This window comes from Rhinopithecus bieti, unplaced genomic scaffold (genome assembly GCF_001698545.2).
Source record: "Rhinopithecus bieti isolate Rb0 unplaced genomic scaffold, ASM169854v2 scaffold_42772, whole genome shotgun sequence".
NCBI lineage: Eukaryota > Metazoa > Chordata > Mammalia > Primates > Cercopithecidae > Rhinopithecus > Rhinopithecus bieti.
In genome coordinates this window covers 2,687,706-2,703,284 of record NW_016818842.1, presented here as the reverse complement: position 1 = coordinate 2,703,284, position 15,579 = coordinate 2,687,706, and the positions used below count along the sequence as shown (strand labels likewise).

The 15,579-nt window shown below is 52.6% G+C and overlaps 2 protein-coding genes across 2 annotated transcripts in view; one reads left to right on the top strand and one right to left on the bottom strand.

The window, feature by feature from the left end:
* The window catches only part of BAZ1B (bromodomain adjacent to zinc finger domain 1B), a gene marked incomplete at its 5' end in the record, with an annotated part of 74,298 nt that extends 65,113 nt beyond the window's left edge, over positions 1-9,185 (top strand). Inside the window, 5 exon segments of the mRNA XM_017857654.1 lie at positions 1,644-1,759; positions 5,454-5,599; positions 6,751-6,854; positions 7,023-7,395; positions 7,882-9,185. Of these exon segments, the coding sequence (XP_017713143.1) occupies positions 1,644-1,759; positions 5,454-5,599; positions 6,751-6,854; positions 7,023-7,380 (724 nt within the window).
* A 4,269-nt stretch (positions 9,186-13,454) lies between these two features.
* Positions 13,455-15,573, bottom strand: FZD9 (frizzled class receptor 9). Its single transcript, XM_017857596.1, has one exon. It carries the CDS (start codon positions 15,566-15,568, stop codon positions 13,793-13,795), a length of 1,776 nt encoding a protein of 591 aa, XP_017713085.1. The 5' UTR covers positions 15,569-15,573; the 3' UTR covers positions 13,455-13,792.
* Between the last annotated feature and the right edge of the window lie 6 nt (positions 15,574-15,579).

The following is a 15,579-nucleotide window of genomic DNA, read 5'->3' as shown; positions in this document are numbered from 1 at the left end:
AGTATAACTTGGGTGTCAACTTGAACATGAATATCTCTTTGAAGCCTTTGGTGGCTTCTCAACTCCTCTTTCTTATATCACGTCTTCTCCCCTCTTATCCACCCATCTATTGCGATACCAGAATGCTGTGCACAAGGCAACGATCTGCTCACATTCCTGATCACAAACTTACAGTCTTCTCCTTGCCTCTAGAATAAAGTCCCAACTCCTGTCCTCACTTCTGAGACTCTTACACAACACCAGCCTGGGTTTTCAATTAGCTTTAGATCCCATATCTGTGTGCTTGTTACAGACTGTTTATTGTTCATTCTTTCCTCTTATGCCTTTCTCCCAGCTGGGAGCATTCTCTGCCTGGAATTCCCAGTGGGTAAATTGCCCATGACTTTGCTGACATTTCACTGCTCTTTTGAAAAGTGCTTGCATCCTTAGGCTTCATGGTTTCTCCTCTTTGTTCCAGCTAAACCTTCATTCTCTGAAATAGTATTTTGGTGCATGGATCTTGTCTCTGGTTTTATACATGTCTGTCTCCCATGAGATTATGAATTCCCTGAGAGTAGAGGTCATGCTTTGTTTTTTACCCGAATCTCAATAAGGCCAAACACAGGCCCTTGTAAAGAGGAGGAGACACCTTATATTTGCCCAAGATAATACTGTTGTTTCCCACATTGAAATTTGGGGTTGTAAAATGGGCAGCTTATAGGCACTCTGGCTTGGGCTTCTCTTTTTTGAGACGGGGTTTAGCTCTTGTTGCCCAGGCTGCAGTGCGATGGCGCAATCTCAGCTCACTGCAACCTCTGCCTCCCTGGTTCAAGCGATTCTTCTGCCTTAACCCCCAGTAGCTGGGATTACAGGCATGCGCCACCACACCCTGCTAATTTTGCGTTTTTAGTAGAGACAGGGTTTCTCCATGTTGGTCAGGCTGATTTTGAACTCCCGACTTCAGATGATCCACCTGCCTCAGCCTCCCAAAATGTTGGGATTACAGGCATGAGCCACTGTACCCGGCCTGGGCTTCCTTCTAAAGGGCAGAGCTGTTTGATCCTGACCCCACCTTAACAGTATTAGCAGGTTCTTTCGCACTCCATCCCAGCTGCACTTAAGAGATGAGATATGTTGCTCTGAAATGGTGGGGCTTTGGACCAGCTGTTCCGAGCTGGGATTACCACTGCTTTGATGTTATGGTCATCTGCAAGCTGTTTCAGCTCTTGGAAGGGGGCCATCAAGGTGAAGTCACACCTGTCTGGGCTCTGTTTATTCTTTCAGTCCACCTCAGAGGTGGGGACAGCTTTTAGTACCTGATGTGTTACATTATCTGGTTCTTTTTGTGAGACAAAAGAAATAGTGTTTTGTATTGCTTTGTGTGGGGAAGGGTAGGATTGCATTTTGGTCTTGATTTCTGTTGCCTTTGGTATCTTGTCCAAACTATCTGTGGCCTGGCAGAAGGAGGCATGCTGTTGAAACTTCGTTTTTCATTTCTGTGAAAAACTCTCCTGGCTTACATTCAGGTTCCCTCTCTGTATTGTCATACATTATACATATCTAGTCTGTGAAGAGAAGTTTCCTGATCCCTATGGGATTTGAACCCTTCTTAGGACCACTTTGGACTACAACTGTGTTCCCTACATTATTTTTTCTACCCACAGGAACTATACTGAAGAGTCTGCTTCTGAGGACAGTGAAGATGATGAGAGTGATGAAGAGGAAGAGGAGGAAGAAGAGGAGGAGGAGGAAGAAGATTATGAGGTGGCTGGTTTGCGATGTAAGTATTTTGTCTTCCTTTGTAGTTGATTTCACAGTCTTCTAAGCTTGGAACGCTTGGAAAGGCTGGCTTGGCAGTAGGTAATGTGGCCGGCTTGCTCTCTTCCTTTTCTCTCACGTTGTGACTGTGGCGTAACTTAGCTGCTATGGGTTTAAATGGGTTTCCAAGATGGCATTTAACTACCTGCCTGGTAGGAGGGAAGGTGGCTTGGTCTCAGTAACATCAGCCCACTTGCTCTAAGATTCAGTAGAATTCATGGTCCCAAGTATATTTATGCCAAGGCTGCTGGTTCTCAGCTCCTCGGCATACGGGGACAGTGGGGAAGGAAGATCTCAGCCCATTGCCATCTCCTAACAGTTCTTTTGGCTGTTATTTTATCGCTGCTTTCAGAGAGTGACTTTTTCTCTCTGATTACAGTGATTTTCTCCTCCCTGCAGTGTGCAGGGCTATAGCTTTGCTGGTTTAAAAAGAGACGACTGATTGTTTGAAGGCTTAGGGGGAAGGACGTTAGGAAGGTTCAGATCTGTTCTCACTAGATGCCTGTAGGAAAAAAGGCATCATCTTTTGTGTTCACCACATTGACTCTCATTCTCTCATGTTCATTTTTTATGACCATTGGAGAGTCTTGTGTTCGTGGCTAATGTCCTCTTGTCTAGCCTTTCTTTTAACAGCCTACCTCTTTCCAGAATACACTTTTTTTTTTTTTTTTGAGATGGTCTCACTCTGTGGCCTGGGCTGGAGTGCAGTGGTATGACCTCAGATTACCTCAGTCTCTGCCTCAGCCTCCCGAGTACCCGCCACCACACCTGGCTGATTTTTGTATTTTTAGTAGAGACGGAGTTTCACCACGTTGACCAGGCTGGTCTCGAACTCCTGAGCTCAAGTGATCCACCTGCCTCGGCCTTCCAAAGTGCTGGGATTACAGGTGTGAGCCACTGCACCTGGCCCACACACTTGTCTTTAGAGGTTTGTAGAAAACAGACCACAGATCAAAATTCTAACGAGCTTTCGAAGCAGTGGTTCAGTTCCCAAGATCATAGCAGCTCTGAATGGTCATACTTGGTATAAGGAGTGAGAGACTGGATGCCTGACACGACCAGTCTCTTACTATAGTGAGACTGCCAAACCCTGACGACTTTGGGCTTGCACATCTTCTCCTGTCCTCCCACTTTCCCCCCATACTCCAGAAGTGTGATGTGGGACACCTTAAGCTCTCGTGTTCTTACAGGCTCTTTTTGTTTGTTCACTACGCCTGATTTTTCAGGTATCCCAGGGTAAGTGAACAAATGGCCCTTCAGTCCTGCATTCAGGGATATCTTCTGTTGGTCAGAGTCAGTTACTTGGGAGCAGATTTTTTTTTTCTTTTTTTCCTTTTTTTTTTCTTTGAGATGGGGATCTTGCTCTGTCACCCAGGCTAGAGCACAGTGGTATGATCACAGCTCACTGTATCCTCGATCTCTCAGGCTCAAGCAATTTTCCCACCTCAGCCTCCTGAGTAACTGTGACTACAGGCACGTGCCACCATGCCCAGCTTTTTTGTAGAGACAGGGTCTCGCCATGTTCTCCAGGCTGGTCTTGAACTAGTAGTATACGGATTCTTTTATTTTTTATTTATTATTTATTTATTTTTGAGATGGAGTCTTGCTCTGTCGCCGAGGCTGGAGTGCAGTGGCGCGATCTTGGCTCACTGCAAGCTCCGCCTCCCGGGTTCATGCCATTCTCCTGCCTCAGCCTACCAAGTGGCTGGGACTACAGGTGCCCGCCACCACGCCTGGCTAATTTTTTGTATTTTTGGTAGAGATGGGGTTTCACCGTGTTAGCCAGGATGGTTTCCATCTCCTGACTTTGTGATCTGCCTGCCTCTGCCTCCCAAACTGCTGGGATTACAGGCGCGAGCCACCATGCCTGGTCTGATTCTTTTATTTTTAAGCTAGTGATTGCTTTCCACTTCTACGTTGTAGCTCTCTTTCCAAGGAATTGTTTTTCTAGGTTTCTACAGCCTCTACTTGCCAAAAGGATCTAGGAAGTATTTGGTACTTCAGAGCTTTTTGTCAACTCTATCTTTCAGATCACCAAAGATGTGGTTCCCCAGTGCAGCTCAAGGCTGTAGCACCGAAGTATCAGCTTCTTACCTTTTCTTACTAGCCTGGGCTTGAGCTAGAGACCCTGAAGTAGCCAAGGAAGGGTTATTGTGATCTAGAAATAGAATGGAAAGTAGTGTTTCTCGATACTTCGTGTCACTGCCTTCCTAGACCCTTATCTGTGTCCAGTGTCATCTCCCTACTCCCCAAGGGAAGGTGATGGAAAGCCTGGAGCTAATCCTCATGGCATCGTTTCCTAGGGCTCACTGAGGAATGCTGGTTGGCTTGATGCTGAGCACCTGTTGTAAACCTGAGACACAAGTAGTCTTAGTGCCTTTGTATTTATTTTATTTTATTTTATTTTATTTTATTTTATTTTATTTATTTATTTATTTATTTATTTATTTATTTTGAGATGGAGTTACACCCTTGTTGCCCCAGCTGGAGTGCAATGGCGTGATCTTGGCTCACTGCAACCTCTGCTTCCTGGGTTCAAGCGATTCTCCTGCCTCAGCCTCCTGAGTAGCTGGGATTACCGGCATGTGCCACCATGCCTGGCTAATTTTTCTATTTTTAGTAGAAACAGGGTTTCACCGTGTTGGTCAGGCTAGTCTTGAACTCCCAACCTCAGGTGATCCACCCGCCTCAGCCTCCGAAAGTGCTGGGATTACAGATGTGAGCCACCACGCCCGGCCTGTGTTCTCTATTCTCTCATTGGCGACCCTGGGCAGGTCTCTATGGAGGGGACTAGCCCTAAATTGTATTTGATGAGGCAGCCTTGTGGTCCTTCATGGAAGTACCACCTTTTCTCTGAAAAGATTCTAATGGTGAGTGTAGAATAACTCTGGGAATTACAACACAGGATCTGCTATTTTTTTTTTTTTTTGAGTTGGAATCTCACTCTGTCGCCCAGGCTGGAGTGCAGTAACGCGATCTCAGCTCGCTGCAAGCTCCACCTCCTGGGTTCACGCCATTCTCCTTCCTCAGCCTCCTGAGTAGCTGGGACTACAGGTACCCGTCGCCATGCCCAGCTAATTTTTTTTGTATTTCTTTTTTAGTAGAGATGGGGTTTCACCATGTTAGCCAGGATGGTCTCAATGTCCTGACCTCGTGATCTGCCCGCCTCAGCCCCCCAAAGTGCTGGGATTACAGGCGTGAGCCACCACTCCCGGCCATCACAGGGTCTGTTTTACAATCCAGTTCCATCTCACGTGTAAATACATCCACTTGCTCAGGCTGAGCTTGGGCTGTGGGAAATCCAGGCTGACCTATTAGCAAATGCCTTTCCTGAGTAAGAGTTTACAGTTGATTCCTGCAGGGGCCTTATGGCTGGGAGTAACTGCAGAACTGAGGCAGGACAGTAGTACTGAAGGACCTGGCCCTCTGAAGGGCTTTGGCAGTAAAAGCACCCATTCTTCATCTGCTGCAACTGCCTTTTAGTGTGTCCTGTAGGTAAGGCAAGATAAAATAACAAGAGCACCTTAAAACCAAACGAAGCCACTGCTTTCCTTGTCCAGGAAAAGAATTCTCCCTGCATCCCTTTCCCCCATTTCGAAGATGCTCCTCCCTTCACCTTTGGTTGTTCTGTGCTGAATCCTTATTTTTTGTTTCAGTGAGACCTCGAAAGACCATCCGTGGCAAGCACAGCGTCATCCCCCCTGCAGCAAGGTCCGGCCGGCGCCCGGGTAAGAAGCCACACTCTACCAGGAGGTCTCAGCCGAAGGCATCACCTGTGGATGACACTGAGGTGGATGAATTGGTGAGAATTATTTATCATCCCTTCTCTAACCTTTCTGTTTCTTATTCTCAACCCCAGCAATTAGGAATTCATCAGGCAACAGGTGGGAGGGGAGCCTCCCCCCCTCCTTGTTCCCAAACTTGGGAGGCTAGGGAGGCAGATGGGTGAGTCTGTAGGCAGACAGGAGCAGCGGGGCCTCCAGGAACAGCTATGTCCGGCATTCCCCTGCTGTAGCCTGCAAACTAGTTAGCGGGCAGCCTGCAACTTATTAAGATTTAAAAATAGTATCCATATGTCTCCAGTGGGCTCAGAGGGGCTGGGTCTTCATTGTGGGAATGTCAGTAATGTTGGAGCCTCACTTACTGTTGAGTCGACAGTTGTTATGGGAGGGACATTACCCTCCCCTCTGCTCCTTAACCAATGTAATTTTAGTTGTTTAAGATCTCACTTGAGCTTTGAAGAACAAAAAAGAAACTCTTGAAAAGGTGCTTGTTTTGACAGATCAAATTGGAGTTAGGGGCTTAAGGCAGGCCATTTGGGAGATCATAGGGCATTAGAAGATGCTCGGTTTGCCCAGCCTTCACCCCTTGGGCTCTGTGGCCTCTGCTCTGAGTCACAGCTTTGTTATGGCTACCTGGAATGGAGGCCCCGCCCCTTTTCTCTGTACCCACTTAGCCCTCACATGTCTACGGTAGAAGAGCCCAGGAAGGGAATTGGACCTCTTGCTTTTCTTCCCAGAGGCACCCCACAGAATTGGCTGCTGGTGACCCAGATAGCCTGTTTGGCTTTCTGCAGTGGCTTGTTGATGCCCTTCCATGGTGTCACTGTAACCCCAGGTCCACCTGTTCTTCGAGAGCTATTGTCCTGTTGACAGTAGCCCCCTTCAGCTGACCTCCAATAGGACTGCTGGTGAAGACGGCCCCTGCTGCCTGCTCTCTGCTGCTTTGATTGCCATGGCCCCGGGGGAGGCGAGCGAGTGGACTGCTGGGAAGGTGCCTGCCACCTGGGCCAAGGGTGCTCCCTGACTTGAATGTCAGAAGGTTTCAGCACCTCTGCACCAAGGAAATAATTGAATTCTCTTCCTTTTTTGAGCAGATACACTTATTTTCTGCCCTGTGCACTCTTCCTCCTGTCTTGAATCTATAATAACACTGTTATTTCTTTCCTGCCAGGTGCTTCAGACCAAGCGGAGCTCCCGGAGGCAAAGCCTGGAGCTGCAGAAGTGTGAAGAGATCCTCCACAAGATCGTGAAGTACCGCTTCAGCTGGCCCTTCAGGTGAGCGCTGTGTTCTCAGGTACAGGGGAGAGTAGTGGCCTGGCAGGTTCTAAAAGCTTCCAGAGCCCCTGAGGGGCTCTCAGCCAAGCCCTTGCTTTTCAGGATGTGTCTTAGCATGGGCATTGCCGTCAAGGCTATGCAGATTCTCCATTTGGTTCTTTTCCACAGGGAGCCTGTGACCAGAGATGAGGCTGAGGACTACTATGATGTGATCACACACCCCATGGACTTTCAGACAGTGCAGAACAAATGTTCCTGTGGGAGCTACCGCTCTGTGCAGGAGTTTCTTACTGACATGAAGCAAGTGTTTACCAATGCTGAGGTTTACAACTGCCGTGGCAGCCATGTGCTAAGCTGCATGGCGAAGACAGAACAGTGTCTAGTGGCTCTGTTGCATAAACACCTTCCTGGCCACCCATATGTCCGCAGGAAGCGCAAGAAGTTTCCTGATAGGCTTGCTGAAGATGAAGGGGACAGTGAGCCAGAGCCCGTTGGACAGTCCAGGGGACGAAGACAGAAGAAGTAGAGAGGCAGGGCTGTGGTAAGGGAGCTGAGGTGGGGGGACAGCGAGGGAGGGTGGGAGGGAGGTGAGAGAGGAAGACCGAGAACTCGGAAGAGATCGCAGGGAGTCCAGAAGCGCCCATCATCCCAAGCTTATGCTGTTTTTCTAACAGCTCTTTATAGGGCTTGATATTGGGTTGGTGGTCTTTGTCCAGAAATATTAAGGGACGAAGAGGGCCATAACCCTCCCTTCTGAGAGTTTCCAGGAAGAGTCTGAGGGTCTAGCTTTTCTGGTGAACCCAGTTCCTATTCCTGCCTTCTTTCCTAAGGCCCCTCTCACTCTGGCTTCTACCACAGTGCCAAGCCCCTCTGGTCTCCAGGGGAGGGATTGCTGTGTTACATAGCAGGATCAGGGGTAATCAGGCCGACAGGGGAGATGGTGGCGATTTTTCTTTTTTAATCTGTATTTATATACAGTCTTGTTTCTTTAAGCCCATACTCTGTCTCTTCCCCGTCTTCCTCTCAGGTGACAGTATCAGTGAGTGCCATACAGAATTCTGTATTCACCAGCATCATGAAACAGTTGTGGTCTTTTGAGTTGATCTTGGCAGAGTAAAGGGACGTGTCCTGGAGCCATTCCTGAATCTCTCTCCCCTTCTTTGTGACAGCTCCCCTCCCCCAAAAAAATAAAAATAAGAAACCACAAAAAACAAAACCAAGGCACTTCACTTAGAGACTGGAGTCCTGCTTATAATCATGCATATAACCTTTACTTTGATGGATCTGGCCAGAGGGGTGTTGGAGCCCAGCCCACCCACATACCAGACAAGCTCTTAGGGGAGCAGAAAAAAAGCAGGAAGAATTTAAATGTTTAATTTTTTTTTAAATTGACTTTTCTAGTTATTAAAAGTTGCTTGTTTCAGCAGTGATATTGTATAAAGAACATCTTGTAAGATACTCCTGACATCTCGCTTTGGCACATGTACAGTACAGTTTCTATGATAATGTGTTTGCTCTAACTTCCCTGGCTTCTCCCTCAGCCCATCCACTCTCCTGCAGAGCAGTTGGGTTGGAGGCTCATTGAGGCAAGCAGCAACACTGGGGGAGGGGGCGGGAGCGGGGTGGGGCGGTGCTGCGTCTGCTGCCTCCCATGCCCTTTCTGATCTCAACTTGGAACTCCTCAAGAACATGAAGATTCCAGTGGTCAGTGTCGGTGGAGGGTGGGAGGAGAGAGTGGCAGAGAAGCTCTGAGAGCCCCGTCCCACAACCAGTCTAGCTCTAGTTGTTATATTTAGGCAAAACTTTGTAGTCTTCTTTCCCTTTTATGATGGATTTTGATAAAAGTACAAAACAGGGTTTAATTTTCTTTTTTATCACCTTTGAATTTGGAAATTTTGAGCACCCAAGCTCTTCTGTACCTATTTAAATTGAAGTCCACCAAGGGGACTGCAGCTCCTAGAACATGAGAATCAAGCCTCTCAATATTAAACTGCGGAGTGTGACCCCTGCTTTCTCCGTCCTCCCCCCCAAGGACGACGGGGATTGCTCCAGGGCTGCTGGGTAGTTTACCGTCCCTTCTCTAGGCATGGAGTTGGCACTGACATCACAGCTTCATAACCCCACCACCGCCAGCTTCCCCTGCCTCCTACATCCAGTCTGTTCTTGTTCATAGTGAGAATCCTGTGTTCCCACTTCAGTGACAACTGAATTGTTTGTTGTTGTTTTTTTATTATTGTCTTCAAGGAGGAAGGGCCCCATTATAGGGTGAACTTGTAATAAATTGGAATTTCAAATAAACCTCATGTACTTGTGTTTATAAAGAAGAAACCATTCTGGTGGCTGTTTCTTCATGCTCTTTCTTGGTGGGTGGGGGTGGGGTAGTGCTGTCCTGAGTGCTGCTTTCCCACTGACCCTTGGAGCCAGGTCCTCTGAAGGCTTGGCCTCTAGAGTCAGAGGGCCTCTCAGTGTTCTTAACCAGAGAAAGAAATACTCCTTTCAAGCCTCTCCTGGCCCTGTCTCCATCTAAAACCCCGAAAAACTTCATTTGAAACTAGGAATTAGGGTGAAAATAGATTTTTAAGCCTTCACTATGGGGAAGCTCCTGCCACTTGAAAACCTTCTTCAGGGGAAAAAAAAAATTGGGGGTTGGTGGGGACGGAGTCTCACTCCACCCAGGCTGGAATGCAGTGGCATGATCTCAGCTCACTGCAACCTCCACCTCCTGGGTCCAAGCAATTCTGCCCCAGCCTCCCAAGTAATTGGGATTATAGGGACACGCCACCACGCCTGGCTAAGTTTTTGTATTTGTAGTAGAGCCGGTTTTCACCATGTTGTCCGGGCTGGTCTTGAACTCCTGACCTCAGACGATCAGCCCGCCTTGGCCTCCCAAAGTGCTGGGATTACAGGCGTGAGCCACCGTGCCCGGCCTCAAGGAAAATTTCAAACACACACAGAAACAGTGAAAAAGTATAATGAATTCCCTTGCACTCAGCTTTGACGGTTCTACCACGTCTAATCTTGTTTTATTTATGCCTTCATTTATCCTTTAAAGTTTGACTGGCTGATGTGCGTAGGGTGCTGCTAGGCAGCCACCCGCCAATGGAATACAGAGATTTTGCTGAGCCACTGCTGTGGGCCCAGGTACTGAGAAATTAAACTGCCAGTTCCTGACCAGCTGAACGAGGTGAAACTGGTGTAATGGGAAGAACCTTTGAGGCCTGAGCCTTGGGTGCAGGTTCTGCTGCTGAGTGGCTTTGCAGCCTTGGTAAGCATGGGCAAGCCAGGGCCTACACAGAGCACTCAGGGAATTTTCGTCCTGCCTGGAGGAAGCGGGCTTGCCTCAACAGCAAATTGAATTTGCACAGCTTGTCCGCTCCGGCCTCCAGCTTTGGAGAAGAGAGCCGTGCTCCCTCTGGACGTTTTCTGCAGGGTGACAGTGACACTCAGGGCTCCCAGCCTTCCTCTGTGAAGTCCTGCTCCTCCGGTAGTTTTCCCAGGCACACACTAGGATACTGCCTTGGGGTGGTCACCTCTGGTCATGTCCTGGTCTCAGCACACTCAGCCACTGCCTCACCAGGCTGTGACCTTGTGGGGCAGCCACTTCACGTTGATGATGCAAATGGGGGCATGGGAACCTCATCTCTGAAGATGGGCCTGAGTCATGACCTGGGAGTCAGCTGAGGCCTGTCCTTGTCCTGCACACTCTTCTTTCTCCTCAAATTTTGTCTCTGGGGAGGGGACACGGTCAGTAGACTTGGTTGGCAGTGAGGTGGCATCTGGATTCCAACAGAGCCACTCAGAGGGGGCACCTCTTCCTGCTGGCCAGCGGCCAGGGCATCTCTCGAGGACCCTGGGGAACTCGCCTCCCGGTAACTGCGCTCTCCTAACCCCGGCCTTGGGCCTCCTGGCTTTTCAACATCTGGGACTGCTATGTCTAAGAGCTGCTTGAGGGGGGCGACTTCCTGGGAGCAGGAGGATCTCGGGCCCACCACACACAAGCGCAGACCCACAGGGACAGGGTCAGCCTCCCAAGAGGCTTGCAGGTGTGTGATGCCGCACTCTGAAGACCCAAATACCGGGTGCCAGGGCCACTAAGGGAAAGGCCTGGTCCTAGGCACTCGATGCACATGCCAGCACGTGTGGGTTTTCGAGGTATTTTTTGGCCCTGGAGCGTTCTTTAACGGGTGTGGGGAGAGGTCTGGCAGTGGGAGAGGCGTTTGTCTACTCCCCACCCGCTTTGCCCAGCTTCTGGGGACATAACCTTGCCAAGGCATACACCCTGCCTTTCCCCACCAGGACCTAATGGGATCCCTGGTGTGGAACGCACAAAAGCTCTAGAGGCAGATTTGGGTTCAACTCCAGCTTGGCCTCAAACTGCCTGGCTATGCGTTCAGCAGCCAAGCCATCTAAACATTTCCCATCTGAAACGGGGCGGGGGGTGGGGGGTGGGGTGGAGCAGGATCACGTGAGAGGGTTGTGTTTCCTTTTTCCCTTTCCTCCAGGGCCTGGGACTTATTTCCATAGCATCTTCCAGGGCTGAGAAAGCTGTCAGGGCCCTGCCCTCCCTCCCAGGTTCTGGCCTTAAAGCAGAGCCCCCTGGGGCCTGTCCTGACCCTGCACTGCCTCTCTGCGCTCCCATCCCAGCTGCCCTGGAAACCAGCACCAGGCTGGTGTCTGCTGAGCAGGACATGGCCACTGACAGCAAGGAAGAAGGGGCAGGTGGGTGCCCTTGGATGCTCATCCTACCCCTGCCTTTCCCACAACCCGCCTGCCTTGCTCTTCCCAAGTCTCTGGAATCCTCTCCATTTGCTCCAGCTGCCCTTGCCCTGGTATAGGCCCTTCCCATCTTCCCTTACACTGCCTGTGAGCCCAGCTCCCTGCAGCCTCTGCCCCTCCCATGCCCAGTGTGGGCACTTCACTGCCTCTAACGAGCTCATTCTATTTCCCACTCAAAGACCCTCACATGGCCAGGTGTGGTGGCTCACGCCTATAATCCCAGCACTTTGGGAAGCCAAGGCGGGTGGATCACTTGAGGCCAGGAGTTCAAGACCAGCCTGGGTAACATGGTGAAACCCATCTCTACAAAAAAATACAAAAATGAGCCAGGCATGGTGGTAGATGCCACCCGGGTGGCTGAGGCAGGAGCATCGCTTGAACCTAGGAGGCAGAATTTGCAGTGAGCTGAGATCATGCCACTGCACTCCAGTCTGGGCAACAGAGTGAGACTCCGCCTCAAAAACAAAAACAAAACAAAAAAACACCCTCACCTGCAGCATTACAAGGAGGCAGGGTCATTTGGCTTTGTTGGTCAAAGGCACATGGGGACTTACTTAATGTGCGCTCTGTGCAAAGGGAAGGATTTAGATGGAGAGGGCGTTCCCCGAGCAATAAACAGCCTAAGAACAGGTGCGAGGGCTGTAAGCTTCCCTGGGGCACCGCTGCTCCTTGTGGTGAGGGATACCCCTTAACCCCCTCAGCCCACGATAGTCTTGTCTCCTGGGAGCTTGACCCAACCTGTTTGATTCTCACTGCATTTTCTTGTCCCTGTGGGATTGGTGGTTGGGGTAGGGCACAGTGCTCCAGCCCGAGAGGCCCCGGGTATGGGGCTCCGCCTCACCATTCAACCTCAGCACCTGAGCGTCTCCCCTCCTGGAGCCTCCCCGTGGCTCTAAAGTGAGGCTGGCAGCAGGGCTGGACCTCTGGGATCTCCTGGCACTGACACCAAATGCCAGCCGTGTGTAGTAGGCACCCAGGGACAGTAGTAACTAAGACCCTCACCTGGCTAGAGTCATAACAGCCAAGATGGGGCCCTGAGGTCCCACCCAAAGCCAATAGGGGTCTCCACATGTACCCAGCTACCCAGCCCACAGAAACAGGGCAGGTCCTAGTAACCCTGAGCTACCCCAGCACGCAGATGGACACGGGACCTTTCTCCATACCTGCCCCAGTGTGGAGCTCTGCACAGCCCCCGACTTGCCTCATTCCCACCACTGCCGTCAGCAACTCAAATCTGACAAGCTTAGGAGCTAGGAGCCCAATTCCCACTCTACTCAAGGGCTTCCCAACTCCGCGTGCATGTCTGTACTACCCAGAGGCCCACAGACCAGTCCAGCCTCACCTTCACCCCACCTGGAGATGCCAGGGAGCGGGCTGGGGCTGCCCTGGTGGAGGCCCCGAGGAGCCAGGCAGACACACCAGCAAATTTCCAAGCCCCCAGGGAGGAGGCCCTCATGACAACATTGACATAGACTGACATGCTTACTTTACACGCTAGTGAGGAGAGCAAGGTCCCAGAGAAGGAAAACTCATCTACAGCCTCAGACTGGACTCCCTGGGGCCAGAGGTGGCAGCGTCACCCTGGGGGATTCCCTGAACATCCCGCAGGCGTCCCTGTCTCCATTTGGAAGCAGAGAGACGGGCGGGAGGGGAAAACACGCACACATGGTGTCTGGGACTCCTGCAATGCACAGCTGTTCTGGGGGGACTTCCTCCTGATTGGGGGGTGTCAGCACCCACCGCCAGCTCTGCTTACAAGAAAGACTCCTACAGGGCCCTCACCCTCTTACCTTCCCCTCTTCCCAGCCAGAGAGGACTCAGCAGTGCCACGCGGGGGTTTATTCCAGTCACAGCTTCCAGAGGAACGCAACAATAAATTACATCATTAAATAAACTCCGGCTGGACCCTTCTGCCCCCTCCTCTCCACATCCTCCCCTAGGACCCTGTGGGGACTCGGCCTGGTTCAGCCCCCGCATTAGGGGAGACCCCCATCTCCACTAATGAGCCTCACGGGGTCCCGGCCCTGGTTCTCAGCCCCTGGTGCTCACTTGCCTGACCTTGACAGCTGGGCAGCTGCTAGTCAGCTGTCTCTAGTGGGTGCAGGGGACAGGGCGTGGAGGGCAAGGAGGGGCAGCAGCCACCCCGCGCCAGGCCTGTGTTGCTAGAGGTGTGTGGGGTTCTCCAGAGAGGGGTCCGTCTTAGTCATGTGCAAGACCACGGTGGGAGCCTTATAGTGGCAGTGCGTGCCACGGCCGTAGCCCCCAGGGACCCGGCAGGCCTTGGCCCGGGCCCGGCCAGCTGCCATCTTGCGGTAGCACAGGCTCTGCCAGGTCTGGAAAGTTTTGGAGCTCCACACCCAGACGCCGCTGGTGATCCCCACCACCAGTGACATGAAGATTTTGAGCATGAAGACAGCCACGGTGGGCACCGAGCCCCCTGGCAGCGAGCAGTCCCTCCGGCCTCCGGGCCCCGCGGCCGCTGCGCATGGTTGCTCTGTGGCCCGAAGGCGCCAGAAGTCCATGTTGAGGCGTTCATAGACATAGCAAACGATGACACAGGTGGCGGGCACCGTGTAGAGGATGGAGAAGACTCCGATCTTGACCATGAGCTTCTCCAGCTTCTCTGTGTTGGTGCCACCCGTCTTCATGATCTTGCGGATGTGGAAGAGGGCCACGAAGCCGGTCAGGAGGAAACTACTGCCCAGCACCAAGTAGCCGGAGAGGGGCACCAGCACGAAGCCCGTGAGCGCCGCCGCATCCGTGCTGGCCACGTAGCAGAGCCCAGTCAGCTCATCCCCTGCCACCTTGCGCAGAGTCAGGATGACGATGGTCTTAAGCGCGGGCAGGCCCCAGGCAGCCATGTGGAAGTAGCTGCCGTGGGCCTCGATGGCCTCGTGGCCCCATTTCTTCCCGGCCGCCAGGAACCAGGTGAGCGTCAGGACCACCCACCAGAGCGAGCTGGCCATGCCGAAGTAGTACAGGAGCAAGAAGACCAGCGTGCACCCCGTGTTCTCCAGGCCCTCCTGGATCACGTAGAGCGCACCCGCCTCCTGGTCACAGGCCACGCTCTGCGCTCCGGCCACCGCACGGATCAGGAAGGCCAGCGAGTAGACGTTGTAGCACATGGAGAGGAAGATGATGGGGCGCTCGGGGTACTGGAAGCGGTGGGGCTCCAGCAGGAAGGTGAGCACGGTGAAGGCGGTGGAGAAGAAGCACAGCGCCGACCACACGGCCATCCAGATCAGCGCGAAGTCCTTGTCGCGCCGGGACCAGAACACCTCGACGCCGGGCCCGCAGCGGGGTGCGCACGAGCGGCTCTTCTCCACGTACTGGAACTTCTCGGGGTTCTCGCAGGTGCCACCGCCGCCCGCGCCCGGGCCCAGGTCTCCGGGAGGGCGCGCGGGCCGCGGCGCCACGGGCAGCATGCCCAGGCCCTTGTGGGGCTCTGCGGGGCCGGCCGTGGCGTTCTCGGGCGCCTCCATGCACAGCGCGTGCGGGTCGTTGCGCGTGGGCAGCCGGGCGCAGTCGAGCGAGTCGGGCCAGCCAAAGTTGAACTGCTCCATGATGGGCGCGCAGCGCAGGCGCGCCTGCTCGCACATGGGCCTGCAGGCGGGAATGGGCGTCGAGACCTGGTCGGTGCACATGGGCGCGTAGAGCGAGCACAGGAAGAAGCGCAGGTGGCTGTGGCAGCCGTACTGCACCAGCGGCGCGAACTCCGCCAGCTCGGCGGCCGCCTCGCCCTGCGACGTGTGACCCAGCAGGTTGGGCATGCGGGTCAGGTTGTAGCCGATGCCGCGGCACATGGGGATCTCCACTGCCTGGCACGGCGCAGCCCCGCGCCCGCGTTCCGGGTCGAAGCGGCCGATCTCCAGCGCCGCGCCGCCCGCCGCCAGCAGCTGCCACAGCAGCAGCGCCCCCCGCAGCGGTGCCACGGCCATCCCGGGCGGCC